The sequence below is a fragment of the Anopheles bellator genome, chromosome 1 (assembly GCF_943735745.2).
Source record: "Anopheles bellator chromosome 1, idAnoBellAS_SP24_06.2, whole genome shotgun sequence".
Classification (NCBI taxonomy): Eukaryota; Metazoa; Arthropoda; class Insecta; order Diptera; family Culicidae; genus Anopheles; species Anopheles bellator.
Window position 1 is genome coordinate 5,488,931 of NC_071285.1, and position 26,488 is coordinate 5,515,418.

Sequence of the window (26,488 nt, forward strand, 5' to 3'; positions counted from 1 at the left end):
CTACGAAGCGGCTTCTCCCCCCAGAGGGGTTGATTATGATGGTTGATGGTGGAGCTCAAGAGCATCCTGCGGCCACACTCGAACGCGGGGACCACGAGGAGCAAATCGAATGGATGAATGGAGCCATGGCCATTCTTTTGGCCCGTCCATTGGCCATGGTGATTTCGTAACTCCGGTCGATGAGAAGCACTTTTGATTGCGCCGAGCTCTGACTGGGGCGTGATGAAGGCAAATTTTGGAGGATGAATCCAAGTAATTTAATAATCGTCTGGCCAACGGAAGATTTTGGCCACAAGCCTCCGTCGAATGGCCGGAATCAGAAAAATGAGCTGATACTGGCGTGTTAAACGCCTTCAGGACTGCGTTTCACTTCACCGTTGCTGCAAGGTGACATTGCCGGTCACGTGGCGGGTCAAAAGCCCCGCCGGTTCCGATCATGCGACACTCATTTGGTAGTCTAATTTGTCACCTTTTCCGCCGCGAACAGATCAAACACAGAGAGAGAGAGACAGAGCGAGAGAGAGACCCAGTAGTCCTCGGTCCGAAAAAGGCCCCTGCTAGCGGGGGGCAGGTTTTGCAAATTAGTTCCCCAAGCCTAAGCGAAACCTGACGTGAGACGCTCCCAGATTAGCCCGAATCAAAAAAGGGAGGTTTAGCGGCCAACTGACCAACTCTGTCTCGGCACGGCTATGGCTTCCACCGTCCGTGTCGTAACGTGCTTAAGGTCCATCACCACCATGTCGTAAGTGTCTTTTCGTGTCGGCCAATAACTTGGCGTTTGATTACCGGTACTGAGACCTGACCAAAGTTCGCATTTGCAGACGGTTTTGGAATAATAAAGGCCAAAAGCTTATCGAAAAAGGGCTCCACAAGCTGACGTAGTGTCCGCACCGGACTGTGACTCGCTCGCCCAATTGAAACTTCGTCCCAAAGAACGCGAGAATAAGAAACTTTCTCGAAACTATTAGCGACCACGGGCTCGGGTGCTTAGCATTAAAGACACTTCATAAATCAACGGGCGCGCCACGACGAGAGTGATGCGAAATTTCATCCACCGTTTCACCGCTATCCGTGGTCCGTGATTTGCAATCGTTACGCGAAACAATAGCCAGCCTAGGCTAGGAGCCCAACGCTCCAACGCAAACAACAGGTCCGTCTCCGTTGGCATCGGGTTTTTGCCCCGTTTCAAACTAAAACGAGAATGTGATAATAGCGCGAGAACGCGAGAAAAGAAAACAAGGATCCACTCTCGGAAGCGCCAGCTTCCGATTCTTCAGTGTCCGCCATTGTTTCCCCGGCCGAGACTCTCCGGGCGGAGTGCGGGATAAAAGGCAACAGAGAAAACGTCTCTGGCGGTTCCCGAATCAAGGCACAAGGACGAATCCCAAAAGGGGCCACCATCTGGCTGGGTGTGTGCGCCAGCCAGCCAGCGCTTGGTGTTATGTTCCCAGCCGAAGGAGCCGCCGCCCGTTGGTGGAGAATTGCCTTTGACCAAAAACCGGAACAGTACACACGCCGCACGCTCGGTACGCTCTCTCAAGGATGCTGCAAGGAACTACGCATTGTGCGAAGCGTGCGCGGATTCTTTCGGAAGGCCGTGAAAACTTGGTACGGTACGGCGGTTCTGGCGGATTGTTCGGAACGCGCCGCGAACTCTAAGGACGACCTTCAAGCCTTCGAGCCTGCGATGCGGTGCGAACCAAAAAAAAAGGGCAAGCCTTTTTTTTGGATGATTACGGCCGAAGCGGACGAAACAAATCTCGAGGCCACCGGGATTTCTTCTCCTTCGCACTTTGCACCTGTTCACAAAACAACGCCCACACGAATTGGCACGGCTTCGAAATGGCGTTGGCAAGTGGCGTCGGTCGCGTCGAAAGAGATTTTCACCATTTTCCCACGCTCACGGTCGGTGGTCAGCGCGGCGTGTGCGGTGGTGTAGGATGATGCAGAACCCAGGGCCCAAGGGCTCACTGCAGTGTCGGTCGGCCGCACACAGACACGCACGCACGAACAACGCGATGTATCACCAAACACCAGCCAGCCCGGGCACCGGCCACGGACGGACGATTCGGGCTCACCCTCAACCGGACCGTACCGGGCGGTCCTGGTAGGGATTATTGCAGGAGGCTATACCACAGCACACCACGGAACGGTAGCCACGGAATTGACACACAGCGGGAATTGCGAGCGGACCTTGCCGAGGGAACACACTTCGTACACTGAGCAGCGGTTGCTAGATTGGGCCACTCAGCAGTGTCCCCGAGCAACGAACGAGCAACGAGCATGCCGAAGCTTTGTCGGCACATCCTGCCTACTACGGACGGCACTCAGCTTGTGCTTTTTCTCTCTCTCTCTCTCTCTCTCTCTGTCTCTCCTTAGATCTCATCGCATTTGTTTCGTGGGAAAATTCTTCAAAAATATGTATCATCCTTGTAGGATGCAGCGCTGGGGCCAAAACTGATTGGTGTTCCTAGCAACCCCTCCCGATCAGGATCGAATCCGAGAAACACTCACTCGACCTTTCCTGTGGTGTTCGGTTTTCATCTATCGTTAAGGATTACGCTCTCTCTCGCTCACTCTCTCGGTTCACTCTCAGATCACTCACACTGGAGTACTAGATTTTTGGCAGACGCAGCAGCAGCAGACCTTCGCTCGGATCTACTGAGTCCCAGGACACACATTGCTAAGCAACGACGCTACGACGCCGATGGTACGCACACATGCGCCCAGCGCACGGCTCTTGAGTGTGCGAAAACGTTACAATCGCCACGTGATCGGCTGCTGGGCGGGAGGGGGGGCACTACGGTTTTCCCAGCGTTTGCAGGCTCAGGTCCATGACGACAGCAGCGTCGAGAGCGGGTTCCCGTCACTCACCGTCACCCCACTGAGTGCCGTACGCGCTTACCTTTCGCGCTCGATTTCACGAAGCCCGCATTAATGGCCGAGAGGCCGATTATTGACGATCACTGGCAGGCCTGGCCATCCCAAGCTATGGGGCTGTTAAAAGTTAACCAAATAGTGTTTTTGCGATACTGCTTCAGAGATCCAGAATGACCCGTCGTTAAAGGTTGGGGCCAACCTCGGGCAACTCGGGAACGGCCACTCACCGCCAACCGATCCGCCGACGATGCGGAACGAATCCTCCGGCACAGAGATATGGCACGGCATAAAATTATGCTCGACTCGGGGGGCCACTCGGCACTGGGTCGGCTTGTGACGTCAGCAGCCGCGAGAGTCCCGGGAGAGGGTTTTGTGCTTCCGTCAGCACACGCTGCCACTGCTGATACACGCTGTTGAATCGCTGTGACACCGTCCACTGGCTGTTTGCCGTTTTGCATAGCTTGCAGAGTTCGCGATGGGCTGGAGAAATGTTATTGGCTTGACATTATTTATTGACCTTTTTCTCGGTCACACCGCATTCTGGGGGCCTATTAATTAGACTACTTAAAAGTTTGAACCTTCCGTTCCGTTCGACGGGCATGCGAGTCTTTCGTGCCCGCTATTATGATCCGACCCGCTCCCGTGAGCTCATGTAATTATTTTCCAAAAGGGAAGCAAAAAAGGACTGGAACGCTTCAATAAAAGAGGGAACCATGTTTTTACTACGGTTGGACGGGACGCTCCGGGGCGACTGTGTAACAACGGGGCACTTTCACCGGTAACGAGATTCTAAAAATAGTTGGCCTAGCCCAGCATCATCCACTTCGCTTCATCATCCGCCCATCGCAAGGTGGCCCACCTTGCGACCTGACCAGCCAGATTGCCCTAGGAAAACAACGGAAATCTGCCCGTTCCTTTCTCATTCGTTTTCGGATCCCGATTCCGTCCACTTTTCGTCTCATTCGGTTCACTGGACACATAATTTAATTCGCCACAATTGGGAACGGGTCGCGAGACGGAAGTTAATCAATCGATGGAGGCGCCTGGTGGTTCACGTGGCGATGGCCGCTGCCAATTATTCGATCTCATTATCGGTTGCCGCCGGTGAAAGTAATGCAGGGTGGATTTCCAAAACACACGGCTGCGACCTAAAACACATTATGACGATATTAACTCAAAACAGCTAATTGGTGTGCGAATCCTAAGTGGCTTACTACAGGCAGCGGTGGTGAGGGCATGAAGCCAACACTGCGTTTATGCTTTACATCCGGTTTCCGTGGGTACAACGGGTGCAGTGAGCTCACGTGCGCCGTAACAAACCCTGATGGCAGCAGCCGGCCTACGGAAGTACCAGGTGGCAATTATGTTGCCTGGTGCCGGTGCCGTGGTAATTAATTAAAACGAAATGTGTCTGCAAGCCAACCGGTGGCCCGCTGCGCCCGTGTCGATGTTGATATATTGTTCGTAATTAATTGTTTGTATGTGCAAGCGTAAAAATCTTGGAATAAGTAGAATGGTAGTGGCCCAATTAGTGAAGGTTTCGCCCGTTTCGGACGTAGCACAATGGCCGCGCGCAGCTCAAAACTGGAAACCATTAACTCTTGCGCTCGAAACGACACCGTCACCAAGACCCTATTTAATCCTGCGAAGCGATGGCAAGGCAGGGTGAGGCGGTGATGCATATCCGGTCCCGCCCGCCCAGTGTATTAAAAGCACCGTTTCCGCTTCCGGAGCCATTCGACCTTCGAACGGTGCAGCAAATCGACGCGAATCTGCAAAGCCACCGAATGTGCCACTGGCCGGGGTTCCAGGGGATTCGGAATGAAATATTATCTGCATCAACTTCACACCTCTGCACCGGCTGACACCGGCAGGCAGCAGGACTCCAGGCCCCGGCACGCAAACCATTCAAGCTAATGACTAGGTCCGAGCCTACGTCTACGTCGCTTGTTTCGTGCATTTTAAAGGACGCTGCCCTGCTACGAAGCACAATTTAGAATTTCTCCTGTTTGCTTCTGGCACGGCTGGCTGGCTTGGCATAATCCTCGGAGTGGGAACCACTCTGGAACCACCCCCCGTGATCTAAACATTCAACGTCATCCCACGACCGGTTAGAGCTTCGGCTCGAAAGGCACGAACACGCGACCACCACGACCGGATGCTGGATGCGGTTATGACGTCAGCAGCAGCAGCAGCAGCAGCGGACTAGTGTTGGTCTTCCTCCGAAAGCCGCACTTTGGACACACCCCCGTTCGAGAGCCATGCTGGCAGCTGGCGCCAAGCAATCTCGTTTCTCTCGGCACGATCGAAAACTGCAGATAATTTAATTGAGCGGAATGGACGCGCCGTGAGCCCAATCGTGCCATGTGTGGTGTGAGGTGTCCACCAGCCAGCTGGCTGGCTGACGTGGAATTAACTCATCGGCTTTTTCTGATCGAGTTATCGGCAAAGATGGACAAGCCGCGACAGGAATTCGAAGCGGAAATCAAATAACAGAATCCAAAATCAATTAAACGATGGCGAGGTTTGCACGAAGGGCACGCTACTGAAAAATGAAAATAAAATTGATTGATTTTTAGAATTGACAAAAAGAAACACACCACAGACCGGAAACCATTACCGGTTTTGTTGATGTATTATTCACCCGCTGTGGAAGCGACCCAGAGTCAATAGTCTCTCCGGGAGACATCCCGTGGGGCACTATTTCCGCACACATGACAATTGCTGACAGGCCACACCGTAGACACAGAGTCCCGCTAATTAAAGCCCCGACCGGCACTTTTCCGACGCCCTTTTTATGACACTAGCACTCGAGAAGTGTATACTTAAAGGCGTTTTTCTATTGGTCAGTTCACGGTGCGGTACGAGAGTTCTGAAACTGTATCGTAGTAACCGTTGCCGAAGTTCGATTGGAACGCTCATCGGGAGCTTTTGGTGTGCTGTCAAATGAGTGAATGATGATCGGTGTTAATAAACCCCATAAGGCCAATTCCGAACCAATGGAAATAATGTTAACTTCAGTCGTTATTAAACCAAAAGTTCGATCTTGTAACTGTCTTGCCACACCGTGGCTTCCAGTGTCCCTTTTTTGCGAAGCTCAAAGGCACGAAAAATACCACACGACTGTCCACCATTTTTTTCGACAAGTCCGACGGCGAGCAGATAAAACCCCGCGGGAAACTAATTAAAATCGTTACAGCTAACGGCCTGTTGGTCGTAGCAAAATTAAAAATAAACGCGCTGTCCACACTGCGTGCCGGATGGGCGCGATAATCGAACGGGGAACGAGCCTAATCGAATTATTTCAATTAACGCGCTCCGCTAAAGTTTCTAAATTGATCTGTCGGCTCCCTCGGCCGAAGCGAAGTCAAATTGGATCGATACTACGGCGGAGTGTCGGACCGAAAGGCAATTTTCACCCGCCGCTTGACGACGATTAAAGAGCACGCCGAAAAAGGGTCAAAAACCGACGAGCGTCCGCATCGCAGCTTCATCCGCAGTATCTGGTCAATGTGTCGCATGCACCTGCAGCACCACGTGCTGACGTAGAAAGCGTGCCGTCCGCCCCCTCCCTACACAACATCTGCATATCGCAGAACGCAAACAGGGGTCAGCGTTTGTCATCGATTTTCTTCCAACGCAACCGGTGTAGACCCGCTGGCTCGGCTGCAAGGATTGAGACAAAGGCTTCGCACGCACAGCAGCCGGTCCTAGGCTTGCGTTGGTGTTACGCTGTTCTTCCTTGTGTGCTCCGTTGGTTGGGCTCCCGTTGAGTCCGTTCGCGACTCTCACTTCATCGTCACGTAATTAGTTGCTTCCGGCTGTGTTGGTGGTACTCCTGCGTAACGGACGGATTGCGGTCAGGTTGTGACGTCATTCGCCAGCATCCTTCCGTGCGTGCGGCTAGGTAGGCTGCAATCCGAAGCAAATCCGAAACCGGGCGGGTGTAACGGATGAGTTCTGCGCTCTCTCTCTCTCTCTCTCTCTCTCTCGCCGTGCGCTCTCTTCGCTGGTGAGTTCATGTGAACGCTGAACCACTTTCGTAGTGAATTGTAGTGAACCTTGTTGGCCGAGACCGGTGGATGAACATGCAGCAGCCAACAGCCCTTACAATTCCTATCAAGGATCGTAGTAAAGGTTAAGAAAGCTTATTATTTGATGTTTTAACGTTACATTAACTTAGAAGATGAAGTAATCGATCCTTTAGAGCCTCTTTTCTTTCTGAGACAACGTTTAGAAGCAAAACGATAGAATATTGCGATTGTAAACCTTATGCTCGCGTTTATTAAATAGTATAATTAAACAGGCTGTTCGATTTTTGTCTTTTCGCTTCAGTTTTTTATGTAAATTTTCTACGGAACATCGCTCGCCCCTTTCATCAACTTTTGGCGTGCCTCATCATTATCATCACCCAGGGGTTTGCTAAGCAATTCCACTTTGCCAGGGCGCTTTATGCGGGCCCTTTCGATGCCGCATTTAACGCGCTTAACGGAGCCATACATTTACGTTTTTATTTCATTCTTGTGCCTGCACCTTAAACGACTGAACACCCAAACACGAACGCTACTTCTGCACCCCGAACCTTCCGAGCAAATTAAACACAAAACTCTCTCCCTCTTCTCTCTCTACAACTTCGTAAAATTTGGTATATCACTAACAGAACGGAGTTGAAGCACGGTCACTTGCCAAGGGTCGAACGACGGTTGATCCATTTTTATCACATAAGCAGAAATTTGGAGCGGAAACAGATCGAAGCTCAACCGAACCGAACACGGGGGTCGGAACGGTCGAGAGTTCCCTTTTGGCCGGCCCTGGCACACGCTGGTACTGAAAGCGCCACCGGATAGTGGACAATACTGGGTCTGGGTATACGTCAAAAGCTTTCAAAAGCGGAAGAATGATTTTAAAACGTGTATAAATCGCGGAGCCGGTGCATTAAAAAGTATTTGTTTTGAAAATAGAAAGCTTCCTCAAAAACCTAGCACTTCTTGTTGCTTAAAACATCGAGAACGCCAATGATAACGAAAGATGTGCCGTGTAACAGGGTTACAGGGTCGCCTGTCAGTGAGATGAAGCTCTGATTTTCTTCGCGATCGCGCCAACACACCGCATTCCTTTGGGAATGAACTCTATCGTGTAGAAAAGTAACTGCTACCTCCAAAACAGCACAAAAGCCACGCTCTCCACGCTCTTAATCTTACACTCACTTCCTTCTACGCTCTCGAAGCACTTTACAGAAACTTAACAAAACCCGTATCCGGCACACGAGGATCATGACGGTGGACTGCTCACACAGGTTAATATCACCGAGGGTTAAACCGAAAATGAGACATTGAACGGAACTGATTGACGGAGGCGTTGAGCTGTCTTGTCTTATCTTGCTTTTCTTGTCCCTTGTCCCGCACATAACACGATGCATCGGCGCGCTTGCACCATAAGAGAACAAACTTGGGAAAGACCTCCAAAAAACACGTGTTTGTAATGTCGCGGATCCTAGTCCATTGGTAACTGCTTATCTATCGTAAAAAAGTCAACAAACGAACCGATGAAGAAGAAAAATAACCGGAAACACTCGACGAATGGGTCCTGCTTACGTCTCTGCTCTTGAGCCCCGTGTGAAAATGAGTACATTACGGGGACAGTACGTAACGGTTGTGCAGGGGCAGCGCACTCTCGATCAAATCCGTAACCAGTTCCTTGCACCGAATCGATCGCCGTTAATACCGGCCGGCCCGGCGCGCTTACCAACGCACCGCTAGTGGGTTGAATTTTTTCGATTGCTTTTGTTGCCACGTTTAGCGACTGTGCGACCGTTAGTGTTCGAGCTTCTCCATTCCGCGCACGATGTCGTCGATGGCGCCACCGTCCTCCGCTCCCGAGCCGGTCAGATCGGACAGCTCGTCGAGACACTTCTGGCGCTTGCGCACGTTCCAGTGGAGGCACTCGGCGAGCGAATCGAACCAATCGGCGATCTGATCCTGGGCGCATATGCTCGGCACCGGGTAGATGGAGGTTGTCACGTGCAAGCTAAAAAAGCATCGGTCATCGGGTCACTTCTTCGCCCAGCACAATACAATGCTGCCCCCCTTACCTGTCACCGTGCAGAAGCTCCTGACGATTCCGCCCATCGAACGACACCCAGGAGCTGTTGCGACTGTCCGGTGAAATTGCAATCTGTTTCCGGGAGAGAGGAGCACAAAGGGAATGTTCGTGTCATGTTGTGTTGCAAGAAACACTATTCGTTCGATTCGGGTGTACCTTCAGCTCCACACCGGCTGGCAGTACGATTGGCCGGAAGCTGAGCGAATGCGGACAGATCGGTGTGACGAGAATGGCCGGCACCGACGGATGAATCATCGAGGCACCCGCAGCGGCCGAGTAGGCGGTGCTCCCGGTTGGTGTGGAGACGATCAGCCCATCGCCCTGGACCGAGGTAATGTGCTTGCCGTCCAGAAACAGATCGATATTGCTCAGGTACGACGACAGACCCCTGTCAATGACCACCTCGTTCAGGACCTGCAACGGAAAAGCGTGTTAACTTCCCTCAATTTACAGCGCCGCCCTTAGCGACTTCAGCGTTGGCTCCGCTCACCAAAATGTTGGTCGATGGGTCCTGCGATGATTTGAAGGTAGAAATTTCCTGCTCGGTTTTGTCCTTCCGCACGATAATGCATCGTAGCCGGCTGCGCAACGTCAGAGCTGCGTGCCCTTCGAGCACGTTCGTCACCTGCTCCTGGAAGTTGTCGAACTGGAACGGCGTCAGAAAGCCGAGCGACCCGAGATGGAACGCCATCACCGGTGGGACCGACTTTTGAAAGAGAAGCGACGCATACAGGAGTGTCCCGTCGCCACCGAGGCAGATGATGAAATCGATCTTGTCGGTCAGATCGTCCCGACCGTCCTTGAAGGTGATCAGTTTGTCCTGCAGCTTCGTGAACCGCTTGTCGCCGGTAAGGAGCGCATCGTCCAGAATGGCCGCCTCGACCCAGACCACCATGTGCTTCTCGTGGATCAACCACTCGACCAGCTCGACGAACGGTTGCAGCACCTTCGAGTCACGAACCTTCTTGATGACCAGCACCGCGAGTGGCGGCTTGTACCACGTCAACCGCTGGCTGGCCGGATCCTGAATTTGCCTGCGCGAGAAAAACAAATTCTGGGTAACTCTGCTGATGCCGCAATCAACGCACACTTACATCACCATCGCCGAGTTTTTCATAATCCGACCGCATGGTCCGAACTGTTGGAACGGGGACGGTGCATTTAAGCTTCGCGTTCGCCTGCAAATAGAGAAAGAAAAATGAACCATTTTAATGTCCGTTTCACGGGGAAGCGATCGTAAGTAAGCTGCTCTCTCTATATGGTTGACACCGAAGACGCTACTACCCACGTTCGGACCTTCTTCACTCGTGAAGACAGGCGAATCTTGTGACGCCCACCACGATGGAAGTGTCGCTTCTTTCCCCCGGGCAAAACAGACGGACAGATTCGATAACATGCTCGTGACATGATCGGCGTGGACACCGATAAATGGCGCTTGATTTTATCACTATCGGGTACCAATGAACACGTAGTGATGTGTGGATTAATGCGATAATAACAACCAGTTTTGTTCGTTTTCTTGATGATCGATTAACTCTCGTGGCTTAATCATCATCAATTACTGTTATTAAATTGTAGCAAGCAATGCACAGGAAAAGTGAGTAAAGTCCCAAATGAAACATTGCTTCGAAAGTGTGATGAAATTAACGGAAGATGCTACGTTAGCCGTCTTCTTGCCGCCTTTTTTGTGCCTAATTCAAACATGTGCCATTTTGAGGAGCTTTCAGCACGAAACCATGCGCGTCATCAGCGCCTCAAAAGATGAAATAAAAAGTCTTTAACCAGTCTTTTTTTCCCATTCGCCTTCTGGCGATTACCCACTACTCGTTAAGAACAGCCCTGACCGGCGTACGGGCACCCTCACCCCCAGCAGCATCGGTGGTCACGGGTCATTTTACACGGGCTTCATCAAAACGATTAGTGAAATTGTCAGGGCGGACAGGATTTTGCTTCTCTACTTTGGCGACGCGCGCTCTCTCTCTCTTTCTCACTGTCCTTTTCTCGCGGTGCGGGTCTCGCTGTGTCGATCGGGGGGCTGATCTTGCGATCAACCAGTTCACCTAGTAGCCCTTTCCGCAGCACCGCCCGCAACTGAAACGATGCGAAAGAGAAACAGAAAACAACAACAAAAATACACACAGGCGACCCAACATCCTCAAAAACACCAGACACGATCGCCGCGGCCTACACTAGGAGGGTGCCCTCCGTGGAGCTACGCCACCCCGTTTCTCCAGCACCGCCACCAGCCGTCTTAGTGGGCCGACCTCTCGCGTCGTTGCTATGGATTCTGCGGCGTGTGCTGTGCGCTGTTGTGTGAGAGGTGTCCAGTTTTACGTCAGAGGCCTTGACAGTCTCGCCGCTCCACTCTTCTCGCTCTCCGCTGTCCCTCATCGCGTGTGCTCTGTGGCTCGGCAGCGGTCCATCGGTAAGGTTGGAATAAGAAAACCCCCGCCACACAAACACGCTCACGCACTCAATTGACCGAAAAAGGAAGCTGCCGCCGTCGTCAGCCACCGAAGTGGGAACTCCGGTGAGACTTGACACACAAAACGCACCTTTTCGGGCGCCAAAGCAGCAGCTGATCTTCCTCGGCCAGGATGTCGTCCTCGGTCGACGGGCCACCACCGGCCCCGTTCGATCCGGAAGATTCACTCGTGCCGTTGGCCCGCAGCGTCCCATTCGGCGGGTGTCGGTGGTGCAGCAGCAATGGGTGCTGCGATGTTCCACCACCATTGTGCTGCTCAGATCGGACGCTGGACGGATGGTTGAAGCGAACCAAGTCGGCCATGAAATCGTCTTTCTCGTTGTTTTCGGCCATTTCTGTTTTTCAGAGCCCGAGCACCAACAGCATTCTGTGTGCCCGGATGACACACGGCGCGAATGCAGGAGAAACCCCGAAAATTGCCTAACACACGCGCGGTCACTGCTGCTGGGACGCACTTTGACACCTCAACTCGGCGGAGGTGTCGAAGCTCAACTGGCGGCGAACGGATCGTGTGCCGCGCAATCAAACTGTCAGCCCCCGACCGGCCCCGACACGAGATGAGAGAAGGATCAGCCGAGCAGCCGAACCGACGCGGACCGAGACGGGGAAGGTGTGCAGGAGTCCGGGGGATCGCGGGGGATTTGGCAATCAGCAACACGGCCACGGTCACACCAATACTGCTGCTGGCGGGTTGGCCGGAGCGTCGCGATCGTGTGCGACACTGTATCGCACACGACGGTCCTGGTTGCTGGCGGACCTACTCTTCAATCAGCAGGTGTTGTTTGTTCTAACCACTCGCTCTCTCTATCTCTCTGTCTCTGTCTCTGTCATTCTCTCCGTGATATCCGTGGCGCGGCGACGTGGGTTTTGGTAAGACCCGCGCGCTCGTATTGACGGACGGCCATTAAAATATATCGGTTCTCTTTTCAGGGGACCGCGCAGAATGATCGCATCCGAGATCCGAGGCGAAGCGAAATTATCATCCCCCACCAGCAGAAGCGAGCGCTCGCGTGCGAATGTGTGCGTCCTCCTCAAATCCAGGCCAACGAGAGACAGAGAACTACACCGGGACAGGAGCCAGAAAGCGACGGGGAATTTAAAGGCTGCGCGGGAAGATCAAAACCCGTCCGAACCAGTGTCCAGCCCGCAGCTAGAGGAGAGTCTTCGTGGAGAAGAGCCGGAGGCTGCGCATAAGCGTCGTGCCGTCTGGAGAGTAACTTCGGACCCGGCTCAAGGTTCCCGCGCGCGTGAACACCACCGTCGGCGCTGAACTCTGTCCGACTTTGTATGGCTGCTGTATGAATGTGTGCGGTAGTGATAAGAGGGTAGAGCGATCGACCGATCGACCGCTGGCCCTTTCGAGTTCGAAAAGGGACATGACGACCACGGACAGAATCATAAGATGGCGTACCTCGGCGAGTGTTCCACGGAGTAATTGAAGCCAAATGACCCACAAAGGAGTGTGGAGCTGGGAGGCACTGTGAACCGAGTGACCCTACTTACCTCGCTGGCACACAGAAATGGAAGAAATACAGTGGCTATGGCCGCCGGTACGTTTAAAAGCGGTCTCCGACCCCAGTATCAATCCAATCCAGAAGTCCATAAATTCATTACTTCACGAACTGCACCAACAGAAATCGATTCTCAACATTGGCACGCTACCCTCAACAGTGGTCACCGTCGCCCGGCTCGTAATCGTGACCGGATCACGCAACCTGGCCGTGTCCCTACCGTGTGCTGGGGTCATTTTACGAAAGTAATGAAATAATGACACATCTTCCAGCACAACACTCTCTCACTGATCACGAGACACGAGGCCGAGCTTTGTCAACGCGGACACGGAATCGACCAGTCATCCTGACCTGACGGCTTCGACGGACCAAGAACGGTGACGTGATAAGCAAAAACAGTGGTAAAAGGCTGCTGGTATTCAACGAGGGCCCAACGAGATAACACGAGCAATCATTATGAATATCAGACTGCGTCCACGATTTGAATCAAAACTGGCACTCCAAACTGGGAAGCAGTCTCCCCAGAGGGACAAGTGGCGTGTATTTTCCGTGAAGCACTATTTGCACTATGATAGAAGCACTAGGCACTAGGCCATCGGTCGGTCTCGGAAATCCACGCAATCAGCTGGCCAATGGAACCGGCCTGGCCCAAGCATCTTCGATTTCACCCGAAAAGATAACGCGCCGTCTGTTTGCCATTGTTTCGCCTCGCCTATGCGGCGTGTGACGCCGCGAAAATCCCACTTCTTTGTTCTCGTTTCTAGACGCACGCGCTGCCGTCCCGTTTGTCACGGGGGAAACCAAGGACACTGATCTTCGGCTCTGATCAGAGAGAGAGAGAGGGAGAGAGTAAGATCTTAATTAGGGGCACCAAACGCCGCACCTTATCGATACGATAAACCGAGCGCTACTGAACCTGCCCTTCGACGCCGCCGGCCGGGACCTTTCCAATCGCCGGCAGCCGACCGCAGCGAATTAAAATCCCAAAACTTAAAGCCAAGCGCGAATGCGCGAAGTGACGCAAGTAGAACGGACTCATTATCGATTCTGCCCCCCCCCCACCCAGGGGGTTCAGGTAAGTTATAGAACTTTGTCCAACGTTCGTTCACGTTGAACTTCACGCACCCTGTAACACCCCCCTGCACTGTTGCTACCATTCAGCCCAACCCTGGTGAACCTGAATTGATGAGCCCTTCTCGCGGTGCCCACGGAACCGAAACCGTTTCGTTTGATCTAATTGTCCCGAGCATTAATTGCCGAAAAGTGCGCTGTAATTCAATACGCTGGACACGCTGGACCAAGCGCCCGACCGACCGAGTGGCGGCGATGTGGCAACCACAGCAGCGTGTGGCACAACGCGAAATAGCGAAAGAAAATCAAAAAAACAGATATTACGCACTCACTCAGTGCCTGGGCACATGGACCGGGGCCTGGGCCTTGCAGAAAGCATAACCTGTAACGCAATTTCGCAACCCTTCTCGTCTAGCAGCGTCTAGTGCTTAAGTCTAGTGGACCACTACTGGAGCTGGCCGGGCGGAGAGAAGGCGGTCTGTAGGGGCTGCTCTACCACTTACGGCCAGGTGCCGGACCTTCTTCGGCGGGTATCGGACGAGAAGTATCCATCGTCGTGCAGATGATCGTCGTCGCTCCACTCGACGTGTTTGCTGCCGGTGCTGCTGCTGCAACTACTGCCGCTGCCGCCGCCGCCGCTGCTGCTAGTGCTGCTGGTGCTGGTGCCACCGCTGGACATACTATTGCTACTTCTTATCCTAGGGCGTATCACATGGCCATCGAAGCTGATGGTCGGCTGCTGGTGCTGTTGCTGCTGGTGTTGCTGGTGCTGATGCAGCATTTTGGAGGATCCCGATGTTCTGCCCCGCATAGCGGCCGCTGTCGGCGTGAAGGATCGCTGTAGGATGTGCTCCTGCATCGAGGACGCCGTTTCCGTCGCAAGCACGATGTGGTTGTTGTTGACCCGATCACACGATCTTCGGTGCTGTTCGACAGCGATCGCAGCACTCACACCGACTGTTCTGCTGCTGGTTGCTGGTGGTGGTGCTTTTGCCGGCGATTCCCGACTGGGCTCCATATCGCGAGTCCACAGAGACGAAAGCCGGTACTGGACACGCTCCTCGAGGCGTGATTTATGTAGCGTGGCGAGATCCACATCCGATAGGTAGGCCATCGCGTCCCGAACGTCCGATCGCTCTGCACGCAGCCCCGAACACACTGGGGGAACTGTTCGCTAGCACGCGATCTTCCTCCACTCGAGCAGGCGCAAGACACACTGCTGCGGGACTTAGTACACTACGCGTCAACCACTTCACTTCGTGCCGTCATCATTTTCTGGACCGGGAGAACACACTTGAGGGATTCACCGCATAAAGAACTGTTTTTCCCGCCTCGTTACGCTGAGTCCGTTCGAGAGACACACGCGCGTACACTGGAAACGGAATTTAAAGCACTCGTTTATTAATAATGCTGACGGTGGAACTGATTGTGCCCGGCACAGAGAGCGAAAAGAACGGTCACTCGAGTGGAATGAAACTCCCGGAATCACTCAGTGGCGGATCCGAACGTCGCAGCGGTACGCCGACGAATGAGAGAATCGCGACCCAGCGGCCGCTGCTTAATGGCAACGGATTCGCGAACGATGACGACGACGGCGGTCACAACATCGAAATCAAAATCAGACCAACAACACGCCATTACGTCACGTCGCCACCACCGACTCTTATCGCCCACCCTGACAGCCTGTCCTTCATCGTCGTGTCAACATCTTTGTCATAATGATCGGACGCATTCGCCGTCGAGACGATGGGTTGATAACGAACCGCGAGTTTTGTTGACGGGATGGACGGACGGACTTCATCATCTTGGGTTGCGGCGTAGCTGAATGCCCTACGACCCCAACGAAATCGAAGATCACGCGCAGTGCGACTTGAGCACAGCTCCAGGAGTCCGGGTTCGCAGTGACGTGACCTTGGCTGGGGCGATGCACGCGATCGCATCCACCACACCACGCGACCCTGACATACACCTTCAGCTCCGGCAGAGATCGATCGTTTGAAACAAAGACGTTTCGTGAAGGGACACAACATTTCAGTGGATCAGCAGCATCGTGCCTCTGGAGTCCCCACGTCTCCGGCGTGTGTCTTTCGTAACGCTAACATTTTCGTGCCAAATTGTGGCGGTGGCCTTTTCCTTGCCGTTTTCTAAACCGTTAATCAACGAAGCACACACAAGGTCCGTCCGGCTGAAGTTATTGCAACAGCGGGCTAGCGGGCGTGCGAAGGTCACACCATTTCGGTACCGCGTACAACGACCTCAACATGGCCATGTGGCCATTTCGGTTCCAGCTTTCTCAGTTCCATCAGCGGTGATCCGCGCTGGCACACAATCCCTTCCGTCCGCAACAATCACGCCCGGGAGTATTGGCCCCGGCAGAGGTCAGAACAAGTGTCCATCGTGCACAGCATCGTCGGCAGGTGTTTGGGTGTTGGCTTCCGGTTTTCGTTAAACTGAACAAATGACTAATGGACAGTACAGTCAAATATTGGAACCAAAATGCCTGCGGAACACGCCTAAGAACTCTCATTTAGAGAGCCAAGCATTCACCACAATCGGACAAAGAGGTTTAGAGAACCATCTCGACGGGGCGACGGGGATGCCCACGTGGCGCGCGAATTGTCCACTCATGACGATCGATGGATCGCGCCTCATGACGATCTCATGGTCTTTCCACCTGCCGACGAAGGTCTCCTCTTCACGGCACCACCAGCACGGTGGCGGCGCGTGCAGCGCGTTACGTAAGTTTCTAACCTCAAACGCACGCAGAGCAGCAAACCACACAAACACAGAGGACGGCGTGTCCGTGTCCAAGTGGAGTGCTATGGTGAGCCAGCAGCGGCGGCAAGAAAAGAAAAAAGATGATCTCTGCGCTGCGCTTCTGCTGTGCCGATCCCTCGGTCGATCAATCAACACCTCTAGGCAGAGCCTTGAACGGGGGCCGACGGGAAGGGAGCCCGCTAGAGCCAGCGTTTGCCTGCAATCAGCAAACCGTGACATCGACCGACGATCGACGATGTTCGTTGGTTCTGACCGTCTCCTCGGGTGGCCATCATTATTTGTTTTGTTTCAGCATTCAGCGCACACCGCCGGCCTCCTTCCTCTACCGGGTTGTTCGACAGAGATCGCCTGCCATTTTTTGGGGAGGGTCTGAAAAATTCCAATTTACAATTCATGGAGTTTCACTTCGGAAGTGAGTGCGGAACCCGACACGATCGGCGTCATGTAGAAGACTCAAATTGATCCTGATCGCAAGGACGTTCGAATGGTTTACGAAAGGGTCGCTCCAGACACGGAGGCAATCGTTCCGTGGTTTCCGCGTGCCGATGACACAACTGGCGTGCGTCCCGAGAATGCTGTTCTAAACTCCAGTGTTCCAGTGCTGGCGAGAGAGAGAGAGCGGGGCAGACTGATTAGTGACGCTGAATACTGTCATTACGACCGTAACGCCTCGGGGCACTAATCACAGCTCCCTGATGGGTCAGCAAATTATACAACCCGGTAACGTTCCTCGGGCATATTTCGCCCAGTAATGTCGGGTTATGTGGCGGAAGAATTGCCAGGCAAAAACGAAACTCTAGCAGCAGGGATTATGATCGTGCGCCTTGCACGGCGATCATCTCGACGAAGGACGAAACGTTCTGATGGCACGACCAGGTGTTTCAGCTAGCGCTGGGTCTCTGCAAATCGTGACACTTGGCACACATTAATCTTTATTAACGCCACCAAAAAAGGGGGCCACGACGCAGGTCCTTCCATTAGCGCTCTGGGTGAGGCCGTTTTTTGCCCACCCTCGTTCAAGTGGTTTTTGCTACAAATAGGACCACTTGAGACAGTGCAAACCGGAGCTCAAGATTGGCTCGCTTCACTCGGAGGGCATCATTCGAGAGCTGGCCCAAAGTGCATTAGTGTCGCTTCGAGGGTGGCCTAACGCAATTTTATCAAACTTTCGTACGTTTGTTGAAATGAAAGTTGTGTCCCCGGTGCACAGGTGTCGGACGTCGCGCGCGGGTGGAACGATTATGAAAATGAGGCCATTTTTCATCAATCTTGTCCCACTCAACGGCCGACCCGGGCCGAGAAGGGACAAGTTTCGCTCTCACTCTCGGCGCGTCTTTGCGTAATCGCTTTGCGCTTGTGGAAAGCAACCCAACCTCGGGGCCCTCGGCAGTGGCGCCCGCCGTACCCTGCCATTAGTCGTCCGTGGCCAAGAGACACACATACACAAATATTTGCCCGACGGCGGCGGTGGCGGCGACACGGCACCCTTCGGAATCGGGGTGGCCTCCGGCGTTTGTAACGATCGGATCATCCGTCGTGTTGGAATGCGCCCGCGGGTTAAAGCGTGACGTCACGCGAGTGACGAATGGAATTCAGTCAGCCAGTTGGGCGCGGCGGTCGAACGCACGGAACCGGAAGAGCCTGAACTGGGAGAGAGTGCCCGAATCCAGTGCGCCTAAATCTGTGTCGCGTTGGCACGATCGGCCGTCACACCCTAGAGGGGTCACAACCTAGTTCATTTCAGATCGATTGATTTCCGCAGCAACGGCGCAGGGGTACGCCGGCAGGACGCCAGCGGGGCTGAAGAAGTCTGAAAGGAAATTGGGCCACACCAAGCGGGAGGTGTTATATAAAGGCCGTTGGTTGAAGCCGTTTTTTGGAACAATATGGCCGCAATGGCGGCCCGACAGCTGACAGATTGGTGCCAGTGCAAAACCGTTCCACTTCTATCGGCTTGATCGTAGTAGACTGCGGCGTAGTGAGCCCGTTGTGACGTAGCTCGCTCGCAACTCATCTCACTCGGGTGACTCATTCTTTTCGTTTCTCACAGGCGGCGCGCTCAGACACAGCTCACGTTCTCACGTTGGGTGAAAGAACCCTTTTCTGGCGTTAATTCCGTCTCCATTGACAGCTGCGACACGCGATAACGCACCGTGATTACGCGCGCGACGCGCGACGACACGCGCACTCACAAAATTTCGACGCTCGGCTCACGGAACGAAGGCGGTTCGCGGTTCGGGGTTGTGGTTGTCGTGCGCGCGCACACACCCTATCCGTGCGGCGGTTTCACGATGACTGGCGAGTCGCGTTGGCTCCAACGGCTTGGGCTGCTTGGGGTCCACATGGCGAGCCTGAACGGAACGCGAAACGGTGGCGGGCGGTACGAAGAAACAAACAGCTCACGCGCGCCGCTCCGGGTGTCTGTGGCTGTGTGTGCTGTGTTCCGTCAACCGCGAAAAGCAAGAGCACCACAATTCACCCACCACCACCACCGCCCCCAGCCGCCACTTGTATGTTGTTGGAACAATAAATTGCGAGTGTATCAATCAGTGCGCGCGCTTCGGTTGACGGTCACCGTCATCGTCACCGTCGCCTCTATTGTTCCGTTCCGTCTCCGAGTGTGAGTGTTGCCAATCGCAAGAACCGTGTGCAGTTGCGTGAAGCGTTCAATCATTACGCGCGCCACGGCCACTCTAATGATGATCATGCTGATGATCACGTTGCGGTTGGTTGGCGAATCATCGCGCCAGATGACGAGCCACAAAGCGGGGACAGAAAAAAGACATTTTGAGACTTCGTGGCGGGTCAGCACAATAAATCCCTAGTGCATACGGTTCAATTTTATTTCTTCGATCGTCGAAAAAAATGGACGAACACTAATCTAATAGCCAGTAGGGTGGATAATTAATCATTATCGTTATGTAAACAGGAAACGTATAAAAGTTGTGATAAGGCTTCAAAAAACAATGCGACGGCGAATCTTGCAAACTTTTCACCGTGGCAAATGAGAGTTAGGATCCTTATCATTCCGTCCTTTATCGTAAAACCACAGAGTATTGCTTATCGCTGCGCCGGACAGGAACTGTTCCTAGGGGTTTGCATTACGTTCGTTTTAAGCGAGAAACAAAACAATTACGATAATGTGCCCCACAGTTACTAATTCAAGCACCGGAGAACAGCCTAGAACCGGATGGCCGGGAAGATGGCCGGAACGCAGCTCGTGTGCCAACATGCGATTGAAATTGACCGACACGGAAACCCGGTGGCCTAGTTTGCTGTGAACATTTATTATTTATCGTTTGCGACACAAAAACTCTCCACTACTGCCGCTGCTTAGAAAGCCTCGGGTGCTGGTGACGGTTCAATTTGATCGATTTTTAAATCGATTCCTTAATCGACAAGGGGCTTTTTGCGTGTCCTGCTCCTGGTGGTGGCGTTACATTACCTTTTGAAACATTTCCCCTCATGTTTATTCCCCAAACTGTTTCGGCAACAACTGGCACAATGAATTCATGGTTTCTGAAGCACTGCTTTCTAATTTAAAAAATACAAGATAAACTTTTCCAATACAAGTTTTCCCATTAAAAGCCGTTCGCGGGGAAAAAACAAATGTATCTTAGCTGGCACTTAACAAGCCGTTAACGGTCATTGGTTGCGTCGGTTCCAGCCAGCCAGCCGTGAGTGCGTCATCGTTGGGCAATAAATGAAAATTAAGCTTCAACGGACGTGCGGCTGCGAGATTTAAAAATAAGCTTGACTTGAAGATAAATCTCCACACCGGCCATGGGGAACGATCGCTAGTCGGACTGTTCTTTTATTCACTCCGGTGCTCGGCCGGTGGTCTCGATTCAGTGGCTTTTAATTAATCTGCATCGCTGGGGCGTTGATGTTGCATCACGCATTATATCAGCGTGCGTTGGGCGCTTTCCGAAGGCTCAGCCGATGCTCAGCCAACACCTGGCGGTGGAAAGGAAAGCACAGACAAAACCGGAACTGCACCGTCACAGATGCAACGACCCGCATGGGGGGGTCCGTCCATCATTTGCAATTTTGAAGAGAGCGATAATTAATAAGAGAGCGAGAGAGCAATAATTAAGCAAACTCGGATGCTGTTAAGCAAAATTACTTTCGTTTTCGAATTTTTCATTAATTGTTTCATTAAATTTCAAATGATAAACCTGCAAGATTGAGCCTCAACCTTCAAAATGGCAGTAATCCAGCGTCTTTCGACTATTTGTTCAGTAATCGAAGAAGGCTTTGGCATCAAAAGTTCGATGGGTGGTTGTCAACATGTTGTACAATCACGGCGCATGTTTGATTAGTGAGTGAGCCGACCTCGCTATGCACCAATAGATTTCTGTAGACATTTTAAACTCAAGTTTTATTGTCCATAGGCCCATAACACGAGTACATCATTCTGCTTCGTTCCGATGTAACAATCTCTACGTCTGAAAGTAGGCGTCAATGAGCAATCAAGCAGCACCCCTAACGCAGGGTTTCCCGGCAAAAGCTACAAAACCTTCAGAACGGGGACGCCACAAGGGCCGTGTGGGAGAGGATCAGCAGTGTGACTCACCATTCTCGCAGCGCCTCCCGGTTTTCCGCGTTTTCCTCCGGCGGTGAGTACGTTCCGTTGCCGTTCATCTTTCTTTTCTGTGTTTTGCTTTTTAATGCCGGTTGCTAACGACCGGTCGCAAGCGAAAAGAAAAAACCGACCGTGTCCGCCGGTCGGTTCCGCCGTCGGACGTGAGGCTGAGGCTGGGCTGGGAGCTTGATGCGAATAATTTTTCCCTTTTTCCTTCGAACGTCTTTGATGTGTTTTGTGCTCTCTCCCCGCGAAAGGATGCGCTGCTAACGGAAATGCCGATGATGGTTGCTGGGATGATTAGCGCATTGTGCACCGGAAAGATGTTGCTGGTGATGATGCGCCTGAGGCGCGGTCGAGTAGGCAGTAGTTCTTAGCGACGTGGAAGAGCGCAAGGCTGCCAGAGCCAACTACTACTGCTACTACTACTACTGCGGTACATTGCGATAGAACTGTTTGAGAAGTCGCCAAGCTTCCGTCGGCCACCACCACCGGGGCTACTACTGTTGCCTGGCACACCATAAAACACACCGGGACCACACAGCACACGCACCTCAAACAGACTCGCTCGCTCTCTCTCTCTCTCGGTTGGCTATCGTTTTACTATCCTCATATTATCTAACACCGTGGCCTACCATGGCCCACAGACAGCAGCGAACGACCACACTTCTTAACGCAGCGCGCGAGTTTTGTTTACGTCTGCCACCGAGCAGCTGATCGGGAGACTAGGTGGTCACCAGCGCGGAGGTCGTTATGCTTCTGCCCCGGCGCTTTGCAGCCGTCAATTGGAGCTCGGTGTAGCCGAACGGATCTCGTCCAGCTTTCGAGCACGAGAGCGAGAGAGGGACAGTGATACTTTGGGCAACGGGAAAGTTGCACAGCCCAGGCCCCGACCCAATTGGGGTTTGCAAAAAAAAAAAAAACACGGAAAAGCAAACACAAACACTAGGGCGCTGCTACAAATATGAAAGCTCAGTAATCGCCCCTACAGCCTCCTGGGATCGGAGAGTTGTGTAGCAACCGAACCGAAAACAACGTCCGAACCGAAAGTGGGCCACAGAATGCGGATGATGCGGGTGAAAGTTTTAGCACTAGTGTATGGGGTACGGCCACGCACACAGACACACACGCAAGCACAAGCATATGATGATGACGCTCCGTGGTTCACGGGCGGATCGGCACCGAGTTCCGTGTGCCGCGAAACAGATCGTTCTCTGGGCACTGGACAGCACTACCGGTAGTGGCACCGGCGAGATGCGCCATCCAAGCCGTACCTGTGCCCGCTGCCGATGTGCAACTGCATCAAAATGCCTCCACCGTAAAAAACCCACACTCTGTACACGCTGTCGCAATAGGGACACACGATTTGGTTCGCTTTCGCACCGTGCACAATTGTTTTTCACAGTGCGGAATGTTTTGACAGTCCCGATCGTGGCGACGGCATGGCAGAAACTGACAGCACGGCACTCACGCGCGGCGGTTGCGAACTGACAGCATGCTGCCAGTGGTGCAAGCAAGAGACGGATGCCAGCTTTCCAAGCAGCCGAGAGAAAGAGAGAGAGCGAGATATGAGGCGCGTGCGAGTTGCCCAATGGTGAGTGACCAGCTGTTTGTTTTGGATGCTTCAACGACCCGAACAGACAGCGATACTAGGCCGCGGATGATTGATTTTAGCCCATTATTCGTTCGGAATACTTGAAATCAAATTACACAAAAAACCCGGTACTCCAAAGTATCATTTGTTCATCTAATCAAAGTGTCGCAAAACAAACCGTGCTACTGTTTTGAGTTTAAATTATCATGCACTCTTGCTGACGAAACCCATTACAGCATGCTTTGGGTAGGAAAAAAACGGAAAACCTCACCCATTGCTCCGTGCCATCAATGAGCGGCGTTCGCAGAACCACCATATTAAGCCTTAAGTCTGCCCGTGCGCCGCTGACCTTGCAAACCCCGAGGGGGAGAGAAGGCAAAACGGTGCGCCAACACCATTTCAACACCCTCCAGGGTCCCCAACGGGGGGAGCTGGGGCGGTAGAGAAGGTTCGAAGGCACTACTATCCTCAGGGGAGACACACGGCACACGGCCTCTTAAGTATCGAAAATTCTTGGCTCAAGCGAGAGGCACAACCGCCCAGGCCCGGCCAAGTAGCCTTCTTCGTGTCGGCGAGAAGGTTTCACGGGCCTAGGAGGACGAAAAAACAGGCGAAGCGACTTATGCGGATTAAAAAAAACGACAACACCAAACACTACATTCCACAGTGTGTCTGCGTTGCTGACTTCAGCCAGGTCTCAAGGTGCCAGAGGTTCAAAAACCAACCGAACCTCCTATCCGCAGGAGGCTTGAGGTGATCATGTGTTCTCGCGAGCATATGACCACGCCGCTTACGCGGATCGGAGTAAATATAGCCCCGCGCGTATCGTTATTCCGTTCCCTCTCCGTGCCAGAAAAAAGTGGTCCTCCACCAATGTGCTTCGGACGGCACAATTCGCGACGGGAGGAAAAAGCGTGAAATGTTCTATCTGTTTTTTGCCGCCCATAAATCGCGCCCAGGTGGGTTTTGCTAACACCACATTATGGATACCCGCACCCGATGGTCCTCGCGCATGACTAGATCGCGTTGTTTGAATAACAATGGGCTCTTGGTTGGGCAAAAATAGTCGTAGCACTCCTCGCGAACCGAACGAACGCGTACTGGACCGGAATTCTTCGCTCAGGTATGGCGCGGCGGTTCGAAACCGGTGCACCTCGAAAGCGAAACTGGGGTCACTTTTTACGGCCGCAGTTATGAATGAATCTTGGCTCCCGCTTCATTGACTGACCGCGGCGTCCGATCGCAGCCTCCCAGCGATCGCTTAGCATCCGGCGCGCACTCCGGCCTATACCTTTCAAGATCGCGTCAACTATGCAGTCGAAGTCATAAATCATCGATCGTTATGCGCGGACCGTACACAGTACGCGGGCCGTAACGAGATCCACCGCCACCGATAGATATAGGCTCATAAATCGTGTGCGGGACATTGTTGCCCGGATTGACAGTTTCTGTAGCCGGCTATGGAAGCTGTCAATTATGCCTCACGTCGGCCACAAAACCCCTTTGGAAAGGGCCCGTTGGATATCAGGGCAAAAAATGGTAACGATTTCCCCTCATTACGACGATACTGAGTGCGTTTCGGGAGAGGTCATGAAAACGTGTGCTCGATCACACATGTTGGGGTAGATCAGGCCAAGAGGCTTGAGTGGCTCGGAAAGAAACAGGCGTACCCAGACATTCTAACAATTTGGTGATCGCGACACCAGTAATCTGCGGAAGCTCTGAAAAACCCGCTCTGTAAAACGGCGCTTCACAAACCGGTTTTAAAATTTGCATCACAGACAGACCAGAAGCTCCAAGAAGCAGACAAATTCCGCGCCAAAATCGTCCTTTCTACAACTCCCAACAGTGATCGTGTGTCATAAAAAGCACATTATTTATTATTCCGACTCATGCATCTCATTATTCTAATGTCGGAAATCTTCGCAAGCGACCGATCGTCACGAGGCGCATTTCACGATCCCCTCAGGATCGGTTGTTGGAACCGTCCTCACAATGTGATAGGCATGTATTAATTTAGTTACGTGATTTTGTGTTGTCTCGCAGTCTCGCATTTTTTAGGCAGGGACAAACAATCTGACAATCTGAAGCGAAGTACTCTCAGCGTCGTACCAACACGAAGAAACTCGAGCCTGGTCCGCCGGCAAAGGGCATAGGAAATAATAATTGCATTATTTCTCACGAAGACACACCGGGCGCGGACCAGGCGACGACGACGAGCGAATCCTTGACATTCTAGCAGTAATGATTGCTAGTCCGGGGTCAGATCGGAACACATGTTTGAAGAAGCGAAAAAAGGCCTAGTACCAGCGCGCCGGCCGATTGGTGTGAACTGCGAGGCTCAAACCCGCCAATAAGCTGCTGGCTGGCCAGCCGGTGGACAGCAAATCACCAAACTAAACGCGCCGTGCCAACATTCCACACCGGGTTCCACCACCGGGAGTAACATTTTAGTTTCAGCTGTACACCGAAGAATGCCTTTGGTCCGTCGGACTCTAATTATGATTATTACCGGATGCCGGGTGTGCAATAAAGTTACGCGCCTGGGAAGGATAAGTCTCTAGACATTCTGTGCCTGGTTAAACAATAATGCTAAATCACAGCATAACAGCCAGGCAGTCCCAGGCTATACCCGGCTCAGTTCACGTCACGTGAAATCTCACCCTAATTGTCTCGCTCCGCTGGATTCCGGAACTACCGCGTAGACAATGGAAAGATAGGATTGATGAGATTGTTAAAATACCGTGAGAAAAACACTGGACACTGGTGTTCAAGGTCGTGCACCTGATAAGCCTAGGGCCTGTTCTCGACATGCGCCCCGTTATGTGCACTAACCAAACAAACCGAAATGCTCATAAACTTTCGCCCAAACGATTCGGGTAAATAAATCGACACCGGCTCTACGCTCTACATGCGATCGAACGGGCTTTTCATAAAATTAGCACAGAGGTGCCAAGATCACTTTACACATCCTACCCCGAAGCGGATACTTGATCGACAGGGTCAACCGGCTACTTACACAGGCGAAGGGATCGTTCACTTACCGAAACTGTTTGGTTTTGTCTTGCAGATTCGTCACGAGTGTGCGGCGCAACGGGGCCGGTGATGCTCCCGGGGAGGAGGCATCCGGTTGTTGCTGGTGCTGCTGCTGGGCTACGATCGCCCGCGCAAGTATAAGATCTTCCTCTCGCATTGTTGATCGCCTGCAGGTGTCTTGATCGGGCACTCTGTGAAAGTGACCACCGGAAAGTCTGCTGCGATGTCAACCTTCCTGCTGAACGGCTTTCCCGCGTGAACTACGCCACCGGAAGAGTGGAACTTCCTTATGGTGGTAGTCGGTTCGGCACGGCTACGACTTTGGAACTTTGGAATCAGCAGCCAAACTGCAGGCGCAACGAACCGTCACTTCCTAGTTGCTGGCGTCGTTTTTCACTATCACACGATCGTTGTTTGTTGAGGGCCACCTGAAGAGGGCTTAAGTC

At 52.8% G+C, this 26,488-nt stretch overlaps 1 protein-coding gene across 2 annotated transcripts; it reads right to left on the bottom strand.

Annotated features, from left to right (window-relative positions):
- Positions 1–7,377: 7,377 nt before the first annotated feature.
- On the bottom strand, positions 7,378–26,150 carry LOC131205597 (NAD kinase-like). Of its 2 annotated transcripts, none has more exons than XM_058197764.1 (6): positions 26,051–26,150; positions 10,077–10,160; positions 9,473–10,016; positions 9,139–9,396; positions 8,972–9,054; positions 7,378–8,907 (listed from the first exon to the last, which is right to left on the bottom strand). In XM_058197764.1, exons 2-6 carry the CDS (start codon positions 10,097–10,099, stop codon positions 8,694–8,696), a joined length of 1,122 nt encoding a protein of 373 aa, XP_058053747.1. In that variant the 5' UTR covers positions 10,100–10,160; positions 26,051–26,150; the 3' UTR covers positions 7,378–8,693. The 2 variants fall into 2 exon arrangements, with proteins under 2 accessions (XP_058053747.1, XP_058053746.1); XM_058197763.1 differs by lacking the exon at positions 26,051–26,150 and adding an exon at positions 14,553–15,528.
- Between the last annotated feature and the right edge of the window lie 338 nt (positions 26,151–26,488).

Bases quoted from the DNA above. Each gene is read 5' to 3' on its own strand.
- LOC131205597 (XM_058197763.1), bottom strand. From the start codon at position 15,163: ATGGCCTACCTATCGGATGTGGATCTCGCCACGCTACATAAATCACGC. The intron at 10,017-10,076 runs GTAAGTGTGCGT...TTTCTCGCGCAG, and splicing joins AAAAACTCGGCGATGGTGAT to GCAAATTCAGGATCCGGCCA. The intron at 9,055-9,138 runs GTACACCCGAAT...TCCCGGAAACAG, and splicing joins CAGCCGGTGTGGAGCTGAAG to ATTGCAATTTCACCGGACAG.